Source organism: Ursus americanus, chromosome 2 (assembly GCF_024610735.1).
Source record: "Ursus americanus isolate L20-20 chromosome 2, mUrsAme1.1.p, whole genome shotgun sequence".
Lineage (NCBI taxonomy): Eukaryota > Metazoa > Chordata > Mammalia > Carnivora > Ursidae > Ursus > Ursus americanus.
The window spans coordinates 103,247,888-103,268,178 of NC_142128.1; the positions used below are offsets into that span (position 1 = coordinate 103,247,888).

Here is a 20,291-nt window from a genome sequence, read left to right on the forward strand (position 1 = left end):
CTCTAGGATCCTTCATTTAGAGGTCAAATAGAGGAGGAAAAGGAACCACAGAGGCAGAATGACCTGCAACGCAGGAGCCACAAGATTCAGCAATAAGGAGTCTTGGGAGGAGTGGGATCCAAGGGACATCTGGAATAATGTGAGGAGTGAATGTAAGGTGAAGAAATGGAGACCATAGACAACTTGGGATAATAGTGGCAGAGGGCTGTGTGGTCAGTGGAGGACATTGGAAAGACGAGAGATGCCGAGGTAGAGTTGTATGTAAAGAGAGAGAAATTGATGGAGGAGGGGGGAGATTTCTCAGGGGAAGGTAAGAAGAGGAAGTGATCTAGAGCACAAGTGACAGGGCTGGCCTTTAGTCCGGGGGATGCTTCGTCCCTAGCGACAGCAGATAAGGCAGGTGCAGGTCACAGTGGTGGCACAGAAGATTTAGAAGACAAATGGAGGCGGGTTAGAAATTTGGGGGTGGGGGAATGAAGATGTTCTCTCCTGATTTGCTTTTTTCTGAACGAATAAGAGGCAAGATGATCACTGGAAAGCTGGAGAGGCAAGGTGAGGGATATAGGGAATTTGGAGAGAGAGGGGGGTGTAGAATAGGGAGAAACAAATATGCTAGGGAAATAGGATTCGCTTGCCAGTGTCGAGTGACGGTAGGTGCTGTGTGCATAATTGTTATTTGTCCTCAGACATGCTGTGGACCAATTTCTAAAGTTAATTTTTTGGCCAGCCCTTGCTTCCCCTCCCTTTCCCACTGTGGCCTTCCTCTCCACCTAACGGTGTTGAACAGACTACAGGTGTGGGGGAAAGGCACTACCCACAAGACTTCACTTAGTCTTGGCTGCACTACTGGCGGCTCACATGGCTGGTTCACTTCACCTCCCACCCTGCACACTTGCTTTGTCCGTTGTGATGTCATCTGCTCTCAGCTGTCGCTGTCACACACATGCTGAAGAGACCGATGCCCCCATCTCCATCCCCCGTGTCTCTCCGGAGCACTAGGCCAATGTAACCTGCAGCCTGTAGGACTTCTCCACAAGAGGTGTGAGTTTCCTATTCCGCTTTACAAATAAGCACCAACTTAGTGGTTTAAAATGACGTAACACAAGTTTCTTATCTTAGAGTCCTAGGAGTTAGAAGTCCAAAATGGTTCTCTCTGGGCTAAAATCAAGGACCGTGTTCCTCCTGGAGGCTCTAGGGGGAGAATCTGCTTCCTTTCTCAGCTTCTAGAGGCTGCTCTCCTTCCTTGGTCATGGCCACATTGCCCTGACCTTTCTTTCCATTATCATATCTTCTCTGACTCTCCTGCCCCCCCTTCACTTAGGACCACCCTTGTGATTACATCGGCCCACCTGAATAACGCAGGATAATGTCATCTCAAGATTCTTAATTAATCACATCTGCAAAGTCTTTTTTCCTACATAAGGTAATATATTTGCAGGTTCTGGAGAATTCTATGAGGACATCTCTGGAGAGCTATTATTCTACCTATCACACAGGATGTCCCCTGATTATTTCAAATTCATCAGACACGAAAGAGAATTCACCGTCTGATGGTGGAATGACTTGTATTGTTCGTGTAATTTAGGGATTGATCCACCAATAACTGAAATTATCCATTATTCATCCATTGAGCAAGTATTAAAGGAACACCTTTTACGTGTCAGCCCCTGTGTATCACTCGTACATTGTGATGAAACAGACAAGACTGCTACCCTCATGAAGCTTACAGACCAGTGGAAGACATAAAAAAATGTATATGCTCATTAATTTAGCCTTAAATTGAAGGAGACAAGCAGTAGTAGAGCATAATAGGGAGACTTTTTTGGAGTAGTTGTCAGGAGTTACTCCAGTAATATTAAAGACAATAGAAATAGAAAATTTAATAAAAACAAAGGAAATGTAATATAAATATTAACACAAAATTTAATATAAGGAACATGTCCTATAAAATGTAATATAAATGTTAATTGGGTATTGGAGGCCTAAAAAGACAAAAAAGAGAGCACTGAGGTGTTGGAAGGGCAGCTGTCATCCGTAGGCCTTGGGGAGCAAAGAGGTTGAAATTTAAAGAGTTTTAAAGCTTGGAGGAGAGACTACTTGAGCTGTCTTTAGTGTCTCTAAAGGGGCATGAGGATGCTGGTCCTGGAAGGTTTTTCGAAATCTGAGTCAGAAATGCAACAGTGCTACCGAAGCCCGCTGCCTTGCTGGGGTGAATAAACATGGCTAAGTCACACAGACAGGAAAGGTGGGGACAGGAAGCCCTTCCTCCTCCTGCCTGCCAGTGTCCCTCTGGCACATGGTACCAGAGAAACCGACCAGAGTGCCAGCCTCCGCAGCCAGAAAGGCAGATTTGAAACTGCTAGGAGCCTTGATATGATCTCCCACAAACGATTCCTTAGGCAACCTGGAAGGAGACGTAAGTTTCCAGAGCATTCTAGAGGAAAATAAATTTTCGGTTTCTTGCCATGCGAGATGCGTGGTAGAGAGGAACTGAGTTCAGCTGTGCCTGACTTACTGTTGTGTACCAAATTACCCCAAAACGTAGCAGCTTCCAGCAAAACATCTGCCAGTTTCTAGGTCAGGAGTCTGAGAGCATCAGATTCCTGTTTAGGTGAATTTTGCTGGCTCAGGGTCTCTCCGGGAGTTTCAGTCATCTGAAGGCTTGACCGGGGCTGGAGGCTCCACTTCCAAGCTTGCTCACATAGCTGAAGCAGGTGGTTTGGTTGGGCACCACATGGGTCACTCATCACCGGGGTGGCTGCTTCTTTCAGAGGGATCCAGAGTGGGAAAGTGACAAAGAAGGAACACTGCAGCAAGCATGTGCTTGCTCTCTCTCAAATAAATCTTAAAAAGATACATAACTGAGCAGTAACCCGCAGACTTTGCTGTCTTTGTCAGCCCATGTTTTTCAAACGCTTGCTCCATTTATTGCACCTGCTAGCACTGCCCTCCACTGGGACATTTCCCCAGGTCACCACCAATGAAAACTTTAGCAACCGAACCACCAGCTCGAGCCAGAAACTACTGGGGCCCCTCATACTCTCCGGGACCGTGCTGTCTCTGCCTGCTGGGTGCTGGATCAGTCTCAAATGCCCTCTGACTGCCCATTTTCTCAGACCACTCACGTCCCCACTGCATTACTCCAGGTCCTCTGAGGAACAGTCACCAACATGGGATTAAATATGCAGTGATTTTATTAGAGGAAGTACTCGAATGAAAGGAAATAGGAAGTTGTGGAAGGTTGGGGAAATCATTAGAGTGGGGGAGAGAGAGAAAAAGAGTGAGAGACAAGAGATTGGATGGAAGTGTCCCACATCGCCATGCAACAGCCATGCAATACACAAAGGTTTGGGAAAGCCTTCAGGAGTCCTTGAGGCAGGCCAGCAGGAGTCCTGGTCTCCCTAGGATGCAGTCTGCCTAAGTAACCCCACTGCACTCAGTCACCGGAGGGGAGCAGCATGGGGGTGCGTGTATGGCGGTGCAAATGTGTTGATGGGTGCCAGCTGCCAGTGCCCTGGGTCAATTGCACTCTTGCGGCAGGAGGTGTGCAAGGAGCATTCTCAAGGCTGCCACAAACCACTCATCTTCCTGCCACCCTCCCTACATCGGAACCCTGGAGCTCTGGCTAACCTCCTGCAACAGCGAGGGAGATGCTCCGTTCTAAGTTTCAGCACTGGATCTCAGCCGTCTTGCCTACTCAAAGATTTGGGCTGAGCGGGTACCCCCTTCCTCTCCTGGATCATCAATTCTCCCCAGCTACTGGATTTTTCCTACCAATATTTAATAACATCTTCCCAGCCTCAGCTCTGCCTCCGGTTGGCCTCCATTTCTTTGCTCCCTGCCACAGAAAGGAACTCCCTGAAAGGGTTGTCCTCACTTGCTGTCCGCACTTCTTCATTTCCCATTCTTTTGTTCACAATGAAAAGAGTTGTATTTTTTTATGAGTAAAAATAGTATAAGTTTGGGTGCCGGGGTGGCTCAGTCAGTGAAGCGTCTGTCTTCAGCTCAAATCATGATCCCGGGGTCCTGGGATTGAGTCCCAAGTTGGGCTCCCTGCTCAGCAGGGAGTCTGCTTCTCCCTCTGCCCCTCCCCCCCTCGTGTGTGCGCTCTGTCTCTGTCTGTCTCTCTCTCAAATAAATAAAATCTTTCAAAAAATAGTATAGGTTCAATGTGGCAGGAAACAATAGCAAGAAAGCAAATAGCACCTGGAATTACGTTTGTCTGGGTGCAGACACCCGGTTCTACAATTGGGAGCAAGTTTCACATGCTGTTCCTCTTATGTTTCCCTCCTCACAGTTGTAAGGGTTTGGTTCATAACTTCCCCTCTACATCTCTCGGTATATCCCCACTCCCCCTCCCACGGTGACACACATGCTCGCCCGCACACAATGTTAACAAAATGATGTGTATCTTTCCATACACTTCTTCACGCTCTCATACACAGAGCTTTTCTTTCGTTTATATGATAAGATCATACTATAACTACTTCTGTGCAGCCTGCTATTCTCATGTAACAGAACCTTGTGGAAAATCTTTTAAATCAACTAGTACAGATGGATCGGTGTGCTCAATGTACGATCATTTATTCAACTAGCCAGCATTTTTTTTTTTGGTAGAGTTTTGTCATGGCCACCAATGATACAGCATTATATATATATATATCTCCTATATATATAGGTCCTCCCCATCCCATCTCATCCCATAAATAGATTCTTAGGAGTGGAATTTCTGGGTCCAAGAGCACGTATATTTTTAATAGATTTTCCTGGATTGCTTTCCAAAAACGATGGAATAATTCACTTTTCCTTCTGCAGTACAAGAGAATTTCCCTCCTGGAGCACCTGGGTGGCTCAGTCGGTTGAGCATCTGACTCTTGGTTTGGGCTCAGGTCACGATCTCAGGGTGGTGGAATCAGCCCCACACTGGGCTCCACGCTCAACGCAGCGTCTGCTTCAGATTCGTTCTCTCTCCCTCTCCCTCCCCCTCTGCCCCTAACTTGCATTTCTCTCTCTCTCTCTCTCTCTCTCAAATAAATAAATAAATATTTTTAAAGAGAATTTTCTTCCCATCCCTGACCCTTGTTCCTCCCCAAGAGTATTGCCCTTCCGAGCTCGTGGCCTCAGGTGAGGAGTGCAAGCCTCACGGTAACTTAGGTTTGCATCACCCTGACCTCTGGTGAGCTTGAGCACCCTCGGTGGATAAGCCCCCGCTTTGGAGCCAGGGCGCCTGAGTGTGAATTCCAGCTCCATCTCTTCTCAGCTGTGTGACCTTACAAAAATTATTTACCCTTTTTGTACCAGTTTCCTCATCTCTATATTGGGACAATAATACTTCCATCTCACGGTGTTGTTGAAGAAGGTTAGGTAAATTATGAGAACAATTCGTGGAACGTGGTAAATACTAAAAAAATAGTTGTTTTAAATATGTTTATTGGCTATTTGGGTATCCTCCTCTGTAAAATGACTATATTCTTTGCTCTCATTTCTATTGGGTAGTTTTGCTTTTTTTTAAAAAATATTTTTATCAGATTTTGTCTCATCTCTTTCAATAAAGATTTTAAAGGTTTTTTTCACGTGTGTCATATACCTTTTATATTAAATTTAATTCTATATAATGTGTCATTACAATGAATACATTACTTTTTATTTTTTCTATTGCTGTTATATAACATTATAGAGAATAGGTATTTTATTTATTTATTTATTTATTTATTTATTTATTTATTTATTTATTTATTTATTTAAGAGACAGCACAAGCAAGGGAGGGGCAGAGGCAGAGGGAGAAGCAGGCTCCCCACTGAGCAGGGAGCCTGATGTGGGACTCAATCCCAGCACCCTGGGATCATGACCTGAGTGGAAGGCAGACACCTAGAAAAGGTATTAATTTTTAACTATTTCTCTCATATTGAGCCATCAGGTTATCTTAATCTAGTAATTCCTGTTACTAATTTTGGGTTTCTTAGACATATTATCTTTTTATTGAAAGAGAGGATTTTTATCTCCTTTCCCCCAGTATTTATAAGGTCATTTCATTTTATTTTCTTCTTGTAATGTCTGAACTCTCAAAACGTGATGAATAGCAGGTATCCCTGTCTTGTTCTTGATTTTAGTAAAATAAGACATTCTAATTATGGACAACAGCTTTGATCTGTGTCCATGGACTTCCATCTTGCTCTTCTATTTTTGTGATCTTCTAGTCTTGATGTCTGTGCTATAGATTTCAGACTTGTTTAGCTGGCCTGCACAATCACGTAAGCCAGTTCTTTTAAATAACTCTCTTTACACACACACCCACACCCACACACACACACCCCTCCCACAAGTTGTGCTTCTCTAGTTGAACTCTGACTGTTACAAACACTAATTGTTTGAAAGCTGTGGTAACATTTGGATAAATTAAGAAGCTTATGTTGAACATGAAAATCATATTTTAAAATTTTAAATTAAAGCTTAGAGCATCAGCTTCTCATTTTCAATATAATAAGTTGTACATTTCATGTGTGAATCTACCACTAGAAAAACTTCTGAAATACATTTAGGACAGATTATTTAGGATACATTAAGCCTCTTATACATAAATTAACTACAGCCATATAAGGTTTCATATGAAAAGTTTCATGCAAAATAATATTTGGGGGGGCGCCTAGGTGGCTCGGTTGGTTAAGTGTCCAACTCTTAATTTCGGCTCAGGGTACTATCAGGTCGTGAGATTTCGCCCTGAGTTAGCTCCATGCTCAGCTAGGTTCCGCGCTCAGCGAGGAGTCTGCTTCCTCCTTCTCCCTCTCCCGCTGCCCCTCCCCCATGCTAAAAAAATATTTGACATATTTACACACTTTCAAAAAATTTACTTTCATTCTTAGGATTGATTTTAATAGGCAAATTTAGTTTTCTTTTATTTTAATTTTTAAGAAAGCCATATAAGAATATATAGAACACCTTAAGGTAAGGGCAAACACCTTAAAATTAATTTTATAACACACAATAGGTATAAGAATATTTGTCTTGGGGTCATTTAAGAACATTTTTAGAGCTTGAATTTGTTGATACGTACTATATGCTTAACCTTAGTATTTCTTGGTCACACACACTTGTAATATAAGTATATATATATACTCTCTCTCTCTCTCTATATATATATACATACTAAACAAACTTTCAATTTTCCTAATTATTCTTTTGTTTTCTATCATATCTGTTAATTGGTTCATAAAGATACTGTTTATAAATCCTCATATAATGGAAATAGCTCAAAACTAGAATACTGAAGAACAGTAGCATCAGGACAAAGAGGAAGGCGGCAACCAGGTAGCCACTTGGACTGAAATAAGAAAAAAAAAAGTCATTAGAAGTCATCATTCATTTTGGTTGTTAATTTGCTTAGTCAAACAATGTTTGAATGGCTAGTTCCTAGGCCACTGACAGAAAACAAAGATTTATAAGATATCTACCCTCAAGATGTTTGCCTGTTCGTGTTAGAGGTTGACTAGGGAGGAGAATAGACAGTGTGATCAATAGAATGAGAGAAAGAAATATAAAATTCATGGGGGCCAGACATCAAAGAAGGCCTTCCAGTGGAGGGGACCTTTGAACTGAGTAGCGGAGTTAGCCGATAGGAGTAGGACCTGGAGCCTTAGAACGGGTTTGCTAGATAAAAATACCTGGAAGTAGAGGAAGAAACAGGTGAGCATAGAGTTTTAGGCTAAGGGGGATGCCTATGCAAAGTTGTGGAGGCATGGGAAAACCTTAAGATCACCTCAGACATTCTGGAGCTAAAACTCGATCAGTATGATCAGAGCTCAGGTGGTAGGCAGAGTGGTAGAGATGAGGATTGATTGGTGGAGACAGCTTTTGTTAAGCCACAGCGTGTGGATTTTGGAAGGATGATTTTTTTTTTTAAAGATTTTATTTATTTGACAGAGATAGAGACAGCCAGCGAGAGAGGGAACACAAGCAGGGGGAGTGGGAGAGGAAGAAGCAGGCTCATAGCGGAGGAGCCCGATGTGGGACTCGATCCCAGAATGCTGGGATCACGCCCTGAGCTGAAGGCAGACGCTTAACCGCTGTGCCACCCAGGCGCCCCTGGAAGGATGATTCTGATTGTAGGGTGAAGAAGGGATGAATGGGAAACATGAGTGTCGAGGGAGAAACCCCAGTTTTGAGGTTTTTTAATAATGCAAGTATGATGAGGGTCTTAATTAAATTAGTGGCTGAGGAAGTGGAGAGAAGCCGATAGATCTAAGACAGATTTGCAAGCTGGACTGTCTTGATCTTGGTGATTGTTGAGATGTGGGGTTTGAGAGTGAAGGATGCCTCCCAAGCTTTGGAATGAGGTGACCATGAGGATGCTAGCACCATTCACTGGTAGAGGAAACTCAGAGGGAAGAACACTCCAGTGAGGGCGTGTAAATACAGCTGGTTTACTTCGGGGCATATTGAGCTGGAGGTCCCTGAGGGCCAACCAGGGGTGTGTGTGCGCGTGCGTGCACACCGCTTATTAGATGCTACTTTCAGCTGGGTGCCAGACATCTGCCCCTGCACCTGGGACTCTGCATGGGTGCTTCCCACCAGAGTAGATTTACTGCTTGAGCCAAACGCTGTGTTACTTTCTATTTGGTGTCCTGGTATCTGACTTTAGTTTTCGGTTCCTTTTTAGGCCATATGTATTTATTTGCAGTGTTACGGTTTCCCCCGGTCCTAGTCCTCCTACGCTGACCTTCCTCCTATGTGGATACAAGCTTAATCTGGCTCCAGTGAATGGCTTCCTTCTTAGAAGTTAATTAACTAACTCGACAAATCATCTGATATGAGCCAGGTATTGTGGTAGTGCCTGGAAAAACAATGATAAGTAATAATAGACATGGTCCCCATCTCCTTAAAGAGCTTACATTTTAGTGGGGACGTGTTAATCAATGATGAGAAAAGAAATATAAAATTGCACTTGTGACAAGAACCAAGTAGGAGAGATACACAATGCAATGCAAGCTTGCTATAGCAAGATTTAACCTGGTGATAGGGTCAAGAAATGCCTCCTTGGGGGAAAAGATAATTATCCTAAAATTTGAAGAATTAAATGGAAATGTAGTTGGTGAAGTTAAGTAGATAAAGAGGGGAAGAAACAGTTGCCAGATAGAAGAAATAGAATGTGCAAAGATCCTGCTAGGGGACAGAGTATGGAGAAGGTTGGGGACTGAAAGGTTGGTGGGTCTGTAGCAGAGATGATGAGGGGAACATAATGCAAGACGAGATTAGAGAAGTAGGTGGCGGCCCGACCACAGAGGTCTTGCAGGCATGTTGAGGAGTTATCATTTTAAGGAAAGAAACAACGGTTTCAAGTTATAAGATTAGCATTTGAGAAGATCTCTTTGGCTTCAGTGAAGAAAATGAACCAGAAGAAAATAGAAATGAATGAAGGGACACTTGTCAGGTGTCTATTGCGGTAGTTCCCATCTGAGACAATGGTAGCGTGGATTGGAGTGGTGCTGACGGGGTTGGTAAGAAGTGGATTCATTCAAGGGCAATTCAGGAGATTAAATGAATGGGAGCCAGTGACTGTTTGGACGAACTGAGGGAAACACAGAAACGAACACAACCCTAGGTTTTTTGGTTTTTTTGCGGGGGGTTTTCATTTTTGACTCATAGGTATTGGTTTGTACAGTTCAGTGTGCTCTTTCCCGAGAGAAGGAACTCTGGAAAACAGGGTTGCCAGATATTCATCTCCAGAAGGCACCATTCATATCACAGCCCTCATGAATGGATTCTCTCGGAGCTGCGCAATGACAACTGTATACAATTACCCTGATGGATCCCTTTTAGAGTGGGACAAATAATGGGGCAAGGGAGTGGGTGATAAGATCACAAGATCATTTGGGGGCATGTCCAGTTTGACCAGTCTTTGAGCCATCTAAGAGAAGAGGTTACTAGATGGTGGGAGGTATGGCTCTGGATGGGCCAGAGATATGTGTGGAAGTCATGCGTACATAGATGCTTATTGAAGCCACGAGTGTGGATGAGCTTGCCCAAGTGAGAAGCTCACAAGACCGGGGCTGAGCCCTGATGGAAATCAACATTTCCTGGCTGGTGAAGGAGGTCAAGGCTCTCTTTACCCGAGAAAGAGTGGCTATAGAAGTTCAGGAAAACCCGTAAAGCAATACAGTGGTCGAAGGAAAAGGCAACAGCGACGAAACATGAAATGAGACGAGGATTGACAAATATCTCTCAGGTCCAGTGTAGGCCATTCCACTCAAGATGGTGAAAGAGGAGGCTCCTGAACTCAGCTCCTTCCATGGTCACGGTCACACTCATGCCACCGCTACCCAAGGAACAGTTCCCTCCAAAAGAAATCCAGAAACTAGCTGAGCAACATTGACACGGGTGAATGAGAAAAAAATCTAGCCTCATCAGAATGGGTAGAAGAGACTGGGACACAGTCTTACCATTAACCCCACACCCAGCACAGCAATGCGCAATCAGGAGGGAACTCTCAACTTCCAGCTTCTCCCTAGAGCGAAGAGTTTGGACCCAACGTTGAGTCCTAACATAAAATTTCCACCTGAGGGACAGGTCCCAAACACTTAGCTCTGAAAGCCACCTGGGCTTACGTCTATGAGACCTACGGGGTTATAGCAAACAAAGGGGTCCCGAGGACTTGCAGTGGCTAAGCACCCCCCCCCCCCCCCCCCCGCCGAGAGACAGCAGACTGAAATGCCCGTCTCCCAGTCTTGCCATGAAAGAGGCCTATTTGCTTGTCTTAAAAGCTGCAACCTGAGGTTTAGGCTCCTGATTTAACACAGATTGAGGGGCTGACTGCAATCCTCTCCAGAGCTGGGGAGCGTGGCACATGCCATCTTAACGTTCTCCTGCTTCTCCTTAGGTCACTGGTAAATCTCCGAAAGGAGCTTGGGCACATGTCTGGCGCCCCAGCTGCTCTGGCTGCTGTTGTCCAGGGGACACACCCGTTAGTGCCTGGCTCTGGTGGCCTGCAGAGCTTCCATTCATTCGTAGTACAGGACTGCAACAAACGCCCGCAGTTTAACTGGCTGTTAACCCGGGACTCGGTGCGGACGCAGCAGACAGAAACACCTCCTCGTCTTTCCTGGAAAGAGGTCTATTGGCATACTTTAAAAGTATGCCCAGCTTCCAATCAGCCTGCATCTAGGTGCTGATCGAGGTCCTCTTCTCTGGGACCCTCTTCTCTGGGACACCGACAGGTCTTGACACACCCTCAGTTACTCGCAAACCCTAGGAACTAAGAAGGCATCTTGGACAATCAAAGGTTTGAGAGACAACAAACAGCTAGGGCCAGGCTGAAGAATACGGTTCATCTCCTACCTGAGACCAGTCTTTCAAGACTGGGAAAGGTTGCTGTTTTATCTAATTCAGAAACCAACGCAGAGAGGTGATCGGTGGAGTAGTAAGAAAGCAGACTGGATGGGTTAGGGACACAGGGATAGAATACAGGGGAAAGGAGACTATGTAGACAAGCCTTTTGAGAAATTTGTCTCGCGAAGGAGAGGGGGAGAGAGAAGGGCAGCTGGAGGGGGATAGGAGGTTGAGGTTTTATTTATATTTAAATTAAAAACTTAGGGAGTGATTAAAAGCTTATGGGGGGGACCTAGTTGAGGGGGAAAGTTGAATATATAAAAGAGAGAAGAAATAAATGATTCGGAAGTTTCCTTAGAAAGTGGAAAGTAAGAGGGTTCAAAGCACCAGTAAAAGAATTATATTTAAAGAGGACTAATAAAATGTCTTTAATTGTAACAGGATGGGAAAAGGAGACAAGGGATATAGGTGTTGGTAGGTTTCTGTGTTTGGAATCAGGAATCAGGAGTGATCCTGCCTGCGGGCTTCTAAGATCTTTGTATTGGTGGAAACAAGCTCCTCTGATGTTCGTTCAGGAAAGACGGTCCAAGCAGGAAGCTGATTGATAAGGTGTGAGGTAGTTAAGGAGAGTGGAGATACTGGTTGACCAGAGAAAGGTACTAAGATTCTCGGGTAGTGCTGGTGACCTGTATGACGTTGGTGATTAATCTGCCCTGATTGTGTAACTTTCTTTACCAACCCTTGGCTGCTCAGGTGTAATCAGGAAAAGTAGGTAGTTGGGGGCTTGCCAGATGGCGGGGGGGGCAAATCCCAGAGGGGCAAGGGAATAGTAGCAGGTGTCATACACTTCGAAATGTAAGGAAATAGTAAGTAAAAAAGGGAATGTGTTTAAAAAAGTTTTTTTGGTTTTGTTTTAGAAGACCTGGGATAAATAATGGTCCGGAAGTGGTCATGGCACCCTGAGGCACCTGGGGGTCGTTGGAAAGTAAACAGCCATTGCTCTAGAGGGCTGAAGGTTGAAGCAGTGTCCTCGGGGCACAGAGGGACATAGAGGGGGAGCTCAGGGGACGGCTGATGATTTAGGTGAGGTTGCTGGTTAAAAGGTAACAACTCCCAAGGACAGAGAAAAACTTGGGGAAGTGGTTGAGTACGTCGGAAGACAAGGAAGTACCAAGATCTTTGCCTCCTACGGCCTCATCGTCAGCTGATGTTTGCTCAGGAGAAGGGCTTTCTCACTAGGAAAATGGTCCCCACCAGCTAACCCCTGCTCTGCCTCTGCTCCCACTTCGGGGGCTCAGGTGTCACAGAGACTAACTGCAGTCACTAACCTGGGGACCCCTAAGTTGCATCATATCCCCTAGGTGCTGGAATCCAGCTCCTGGGAGGTGAGCGGGGGCAAATAGGAGAAATCCTCCTTCACTGTTGTCTCTCCTCTCCAGCTCACCAACGCCCCCTTCTGACAGTGGGCACTTGGGCGCACGTACGTTCCCGATGCCCATCGAAACCAAACATGGCCATCTAATGGGGAAGAGAAGTCACGGCCAAAGGCCATTGGTGATTCCCAAAGTCACTTAGAAGCAGCGCGGGGCGCATCTCATTTGTAGGCTACTTACACTACTAATCTTCCATCAGCACAAAACATCAAGGGGTCAGTAATATTTAAAGTAGGGCCATGAGAAACTTCATGGTTTGTCTTCCATTTCTGTTTAACATTTTACAAAAGAACAAAAACAAAAAACCAGGCCCAGGTCAGAGAAGCGAAGTCATTTGCGATCCCAGTGTTAGCATGAAGACTGTGTTCTCCAAGGAAGCTGGAGCCCAAGAACATGCCTTTGCTACCTGTCTCTGGATGCATCAGGATGACGGCCGGTCATTGAGGGCTGACTCAGGGTCAGTGGGGGCACAGCCACTGTCTCCTCCCACCCCCCTGCTGCAGCCTATGATCTGCCCTTTAGGTGGGGTTCAAAGACGTGTCTGATGGGAAGACAGAGGCCGCTGAGGGGATGGGACAAATGGGACCCCAGCTGCAGCAACAATTCTCAGAAATTCCTTCCTGCCGTATCCCTGAGATAATTGATACGTACAACTTGAGGAGGTCACATATAGGGCCGAAGTATTAGGGTCCCAGGGAAATGGGGGAGACGTGCTCTTCCTGCTTTGGCTGCCACCCCTGTCTTTTACAACTTCTCGCACTAAAGCCTGATGAGGCGGCGGGCGTTACCTGGGAATCATTCCGAAGGTCTCTATCGCAAATATCGCCGTTAGGTTACAGAAGCTGCAAATGAGAAAAACAATATTCACGATCAAATTAAGTGCGGTATAGTAAAAGACTCCCTCCAGATCTTTATGGTAACGACCGGATCATAGATAATCTTAATGAAGGTGTCAGTTTCTCGATAATGGAGAGAAGAGATGCATTTCTATCACAGTTGTGGTGATTTTTCCATACGTGTGACTCGGGCTGCTTGCTGCACATTTCTCTGCGCTTGTCAGTCAGTGCCACCTCACTGCCCTCTGAACATCAGGACATCGTTGGGCAGTGGGTCCCAAGGCGATGGCAAGCATAATGTTAATGGTAATCACAATGCTTCACTGAGCATGAGTGCTCGTTGAAAATGAACACCAGCTGAGCACATGCTGCGTACCAGGCAGAGTACCGAATGCCCTACACGAATTATCTGCCTAAGCCGCAGAGCAACCCTCCCTTTTGGATGAGGAGACAGAGGCTCAGGTAGGTTAAGCTACTTGCAAGAGTTCGCAGTTGTCGGCAGCAGAGCTGGGATTTGAATTCAGGCTTTTCTGATCAAAGAGCCTGTGCCGTTCACCTGACTTAGGCTGACTCAGGAAGCTAAGAATGTTCGGAACTCGAGACAGGGCACTGTGTTATTATTTCTAAAATTACTGAGTATCTCTCATGATTTAGCAGATTGCTTGGAATGAGACAGGACAGAGCTAAATAAACATCGATGATAGCATTTCACCTATCTTCATGTGGGAGAAGAGAGAAGAGAGGAACTTAACTTGACTGAGCAAAATTAGGGATTTTTACCCGGGTACTTTCATTTAATCCTCAGAATACTCTAAGATATGTATTATAGACTCATTTTACAAATAAAGAAATAAGCTCAGAGACTAAGCAATTCGCTTAAGATGACATATCTACCAGTGGCAAAAGTAGGGTACAAACCAAAATAGACTCTAGAGTAATGCCTTCAAGGTCCATCCATGTTGTAGCAAATAGCAAGATTTCCTTCTTTTTTATGGCTGAACAATATTCCATTATCTATATAGATATATCTATCGAGGAATTATCTATCTATCTATCTATCTATCTATCTATCTATCTATCTATCTATCATCATCATCTTTCTATATATCACATCTTCTTTATCCATTCATCCATTGATGGACACATGCACTGTTTCCATGTCTTGGCTACCGTAAATAATGCCTCAACGAGCATGAGGATGCATCTTTTCAAGTTAGGGTTTTCATTTTCTTTGGATAAATACTTAGGGGAGGAATTGTTGTTGCATCATATGGTATTCTATTTTTAGCTTTTTGAGAAAACTCCATAGTGTTTTCCATAGTGGCTGCACCAATTTACATTCCCACCAAGAATGCATAGGGTTCCCTTTTTCCCACATCCTTGCCAACGCTTGTCATCTCTTGTCTTTTTGAGACTAGCCATTCTAACAGGTGTGAGGTGGTATCTCTCTGAGCTTTTGACTCATATTTCCCTGATGATTAGTGATGTTGAGTACCATTTCATATACCTGTTGGCCATCTGTATGTCTTGGAAAAACATCTATTCAGATCTTCAGTCTATTTTTTAATTGGATTGTTTGTTTTTGTATTGCATTGTATGAGTTCTTTGTATATTTTGTATATTAACCCCTTATTGGATGTGTGATTTCCACAGGTTGACTTTTCATTTTGTTGATGGTTTCCTTTGATGTGCAGAAGCTTTTTAGTGTGATGTAGTCCCACTTGTTTATTTTCACTCTTGTTGCCTTTGCTTTTGGTGTCAAGTCCAAAAAATCATGGCCAAGACTGAAACCAAGGAGCTTACTATCTATGCTTTCTTCCAGGAGATTTATGGCATAAAGTCTTACATTCAAGTCTTTAATCCATTTTGAGTTAATTTTTGTGTATGGTGTGAGATAGTGGTGTAGTTTCTTTCTTTCTTTCTTTCTTTCTTTCTTTCTTTCTTTCTTTCTTTCTTTCTTTCTTTCTTTCTTTCTTTCTTTCTTTTGCATGTGGCTGTCCAGTTTTCCCAACACCACTTATTGAAAAGATTGTCCTTTCCCCACTATATATTCTTGGCTCCTTTGTAATAAATTAATTGACTACATATGCCTGGGTTTATTTTTGGTCTCTCTATTCTGTTCCATTGATGTATGTGTCTGTTTTTATGCTGGTACCATACTGTTTCGATTACTATAGTTTGTAGCATAATTTGAAGACAGGGAGTGTGATGCCTCTTGCTTTGTTCTTCTTTCTCAAGATGGCTTTGGCTATTTGGGTGGTTTTATTTTGTTTTGTTTTGTTTGGTCATCCCATACAAATTTTAGGATTGTTCTAATTCTGTGAAGAATGCCATTGGAATTTTGATAGAGATTGCATTGAATCTGTAGATTGCTTTGGGTAGTATGGACATTTTAACAATATTTGTTCTTCCAACCCATGAGCGTGGACTATCTCCATTCACTGGTATCTTCTACAATTTCTTTCATCATTGTCTTATAATTTTCAGTGTCTAGGTCTTTCACCTCCTTGGTTAAATTTATTCCTAGGCATTTTATTATTTTTGATGCAAGGGTAAATGAGATTGGTTTCTTAATTCTCTGCCTCATAGTTGTTATTAGTATATAGAAACACAAGTGATTTTTACATATTGCTTTTGTAACCTGCAACATTACTGAATTTGTTTATTAGTTCTAACAGTTTTTTGGTGGAGTCTTTAGGGTTTTCCAAATATAATACCATGTCACCGGCAAATAGTGAAAATTTTGCTCCTCCCTCTCTGATTTGTATGCCTTTTGTTTCTTTTTCTTGCCTAATTGCTCTGGATAGGACTTCCAACTCTATGTGGAATAAAAATAATAGTGGGCATCTTTGTTTCTCATTTTTGTTCCTGATCTTAGAGGAAAGGCTTTCACCTTTTTACCACTGAGTATGATGTTAGCTGTGGGCTTGTCCTATATGGCCTTTATTATGTTGAGGTATGTTCCCTCCATACCCACTTTGTTGAGAATTTTTATAATAAATGAATGTTGAATTTTTGTCAAATGCTTTTCTGCACCTACTGAGATCCTTCATTTTGTTAATGTGGCATAATGTGGATTTATCCTTCATTTTGTTAATGTCACATATCACATTAATTTGCAGATGTCAAATCATCCTTGCATCCCTGGAATAAATTCCACTCGATCATAGTATATGATCCTTTTTAATGTATTGTTGAATTCAGTTTGCTAATATTTCATTGAGGATTTTTGTATCTATGTTCATCAAGGATATTGACCTTTAATTTCTTTTCTTGTGGTATCCTTGTCTGGCTTTGGTATTAGTAATATTGGCCTCACAGAATGAGTTTATAAATATTCCTTCCTCTTATATTTTTCAGAAGAGTTTGAGAAGGATGGATATTATTCTTTAAGTGTTTGGTAGAATTTACCAGTGAAGCCATCTGGTCTTGGATTTTTGTTAGTTGAGAGGTTTTTCTTACTGATGCACTCTCCTTACTAGTTATCAGTCTGAACAGACTTTCCATTTTTTCATGATTCAGTCTTGGTAGGTTGTATGTTTCTAAGAATTCACCCATTTTTTTCTAGGTTGTCTAATTTGTTGGTGTATAATACTTGTTCATAGTAGTCTCTTATGATCCTATATATTCCCTTGGTATCAGTTGTAACTTCTCTTACATTTCTGATTTTTGAGTACTCTCTCTTTCTTTCTTATTGAGGTTAGCTAAAATTTTGTCTACTTTATTTATCTTTTTAAAAATCAACTCTTAGTTTCCTTGATCTTTCCTATTGCCTTTTTAGTCTCTATTTGATTTATTTCCTCTCTGATCTTTGTTATTTCCTTCCTTTTACTAAGTCGGGGCTTTGTTCTTTGTCTAGTTCTATGAGGTGTAAAGTTGAGTTGTTTATTTGAGATTTTCTTCTTTCTTGAGGTAGAGGATTTCCTTCCTTTTTTATGGCTGAATAATGCTTCATTGTATACTTACATATACCACATTCTCTCTGTCACTCACTCATTAATGGACACTTAGGTTGCTTCCATGTCTTGGCTATTGTAAATAATGCTGTGATCAACATGGGGGGGGGAGGTGGGGACACGTATCTTTTTGAGTTAGTGTTTCGTGAAACTCTTCTAGTAGTGGTGACCCCAGACTCTATGGCATTTTTAGTTTTCCTCCTAGCTGTGGTCTTCCCTCTTGCCTTATGTGATGTTGCCATGTAATTCACTTATTGGACTTTGTAAAGTAGAAATTGTATTCAATCTCATCATTATCCCTTTCAAAAAATGCTTAAACTATTATAATAAAACATTTATATTCACCTATAATTTGGATCCAGGATCTTCACACGAAACACGTACATTCCAGAATGGTCCTCAGGCCAAATTAAATGGTTATAGTTAGACTTGTTGATTATCTCATAGGGTTGATTTAAGTCTCCTGGTTTTCCAATAGCATAAGAGAAACAGTGCTTATAGTTCTGAATAGGAAACAAAGACGACAACCTTAAGATCCTTCTCTAGGGGAAGAGGTGTTGGAGATTGTCGGGGAGAGGAGAAAGTATGCAGTACCTAGAGGGGAAAAGGGAATGAACTGGAGAAGTACACTTATGTTTGCTGGGCAGCATTACAGGACTGTTTTAATCATGAAATTAAGGTGAAACAAATCAGCATGGGTATGTATTCCTTTGACCACAGTCGGCTGCCAAGGCGGATAGTTGGGATTTAACTAGGGTTGCGATTTAGCCACACAAATCTGAAGAAGTGAGAGGGAGGAAGGAATTGAGGGTACACATTAATAGAGTGATATAATTATTGACCATGGAATTTAAGCAACATAAATGGCAAGAAGAGAACTTGGGGGCGCGGTGAGGGTGGTTGGGTCATCTCGAGGTTGAAGGATTGTTCGAAGGTTGTTAGAGTAAAGGCTCTAGGGTTATGCTGCTGGAAGGATAGGATGTAGTGGATGGAAGTGGGATGTTTGGAGCTGGGACTACAGAGGATAATACAATCATTTGTAGGTATCTCTGTCTCGGCATGCACAGATTCTGAAGTAGAAGCAAAGTAACATTCCTATCGTAGGGCTTAGATTTTATGGACTCAGGTACCATACAGGGCACTTTTATTTATGAGCTATGATTTGATTCTCTAAATAGCATAAACTAATTTCAATTCAAGAAAGTTTGATTGAAAAAATATTGAAAGCAGTATAGGATCCATAGTTGGCATTCAGAAATGATCTTTCAGTTGTTTTTGTTTTTATTTTTTTTGTTTGTTTGTTTAAAGATTTTATTTATTTATTTGAGTTAGAGCAAGAGCCAGAGAGTGAGAGAGCATGGGGGGGGGGGGGATGGCAGAAGGAGAGGGAGAAGCAGGCTCTCCACTGAGCAGGGAGCCCATTGGAGTTCCAGGACCCTGTGATCAGGATCTGAGCTGAAGGCAGGTGCTTAACCTACTGAGCCACCCAGATGCCCTGTGATCTTTCAGTTGTATAAGAATTGAAAGTTCAGGTGTTCTTTAGAAAGACTCACTCTCAATGCTTCAACATGTTTGCCAGATATTTAGTAAATCTGCAAACACAGATTTTCAGCAAAAAAACCCCAAAAACAAAATTGTTATTAACACAGGAGCAATGGAATATCAGAAATTAAGATGATGGATTTTTAAAATCACAATATTAATCCAACAGAAAAGTTTGATTTGATTTGCAAAAACAAATTTAAATCCAAAATGTTTCCATCAAACTTTTGTTAATACTGAAATGCCAAATTAGTTATTATAAATAAAATTTGCTAGGTAATATTTTCTTTACCTCAGGCCCCCAGGCTTCTTCTAGTGGGAGGTGCTGGTTAAGCTTAGTCATTGACTTCCACGTCTGGGCTTCATTTAAACAACCGCTCTGTCAAAAAATTGTACATATAGGAATTTAAGAAACAAATGAGCAAAGGGAAAAAAAAGAAAGACAAACTTAGAAACACACTCTTAACTATAGAGAACAAACTGATGGTTGCCAGAATGGAAGTGGGTGGGGTGGGTGGGTTAGGCCCGTGATGGGGATTAAGGAGGGCACTTGTGAAGAGCAACAGGTGTTGTATGGAAGTGTTGAATCACTGTATCGTATGCCTGAGACTAATACACTGTATGTTACCTAGAGTTAAAACCAAAATGTAAAAAAATTGTGCACACATATGTTTGTATATAAATTTATTCATGAGTATTTAATATATTTAATGCCATTGAAAAATATATTTAATTCCTTTCATTATTTAAATGTTTGTTGACATACAGGGGAACAATCGACACTTGTATATTGATCTTGTACAAAAAGAACTTCTTAAAATCACTTATTGATTTCAAGTGTCTCATATGAAGTCATGTGATTTGTGAATATGACAGTCTTATTATTTCCGTTTCAATTCTTATACTTTTAGTTTATTTTTATTGTTTATTTTTTGCCTTATTATAGAGATCAGAAACAATATTGTATAGGGGCGCCTGGGTGGCACAGCGGTTAAGCGTCTGCCTTCAGCTCAGGGCGTGATCCCGGCGTTATGAGATCGAGTCCCACGTCAGGCTCCTCCGCTGGGAGCCTGCTTCTCCCTCTCCCACTCCCCCTGCTTGTGTTCCCTCTCTTACTGGCTGTCTCTATCTCTGTCGAATAAATAAATAAAATCTTAAAAAAAAAAAAAAAGAAACAATATTGTATAGAAATGGTGATAACTGG

At 42.4% G+C, this 20,291-nt stretch overlaps 1 protein-coding gene across 1 annotated transcript in view; it reads right to left on the minus strand.

Moving 5' to 3' along the window:
- Positions 1 to 6,881: 6,881 nt before the first annotated feature.
- CATSPERE (catsper channel auxiliary subunit epsilon) overlaps positions 6,882 to 20,291 on the minus strand; it is a 168,768-nt gene continuing 155,358 nt past the window's right edge. The window contains exons 20-23 of the mRNA XM_045796212.2: positions 19,380 to 19,466; positions 17,891 to 18,048; positions 13,542 to 13,595; positions 6,882 to 7,319 (exon numbers count right to left, since the gene is read on the minus strand). Coding sequence (XP_045652168.2) covers positions 7,166 to 7,319; positions 13,542 to 13,595; positions 17,891 to 18,048; positions 19,380 to 19,466 — 453 coding nt within the window. The 3' untranslated portion in view covers positions 6,882 to 7,165. The remainder of the gene's footprint in view (positions 7,320 to 13,541; positions 13,596 to 17,890; positions 18,049 to 19,379; positions 19,467 to 20,291) is intronic.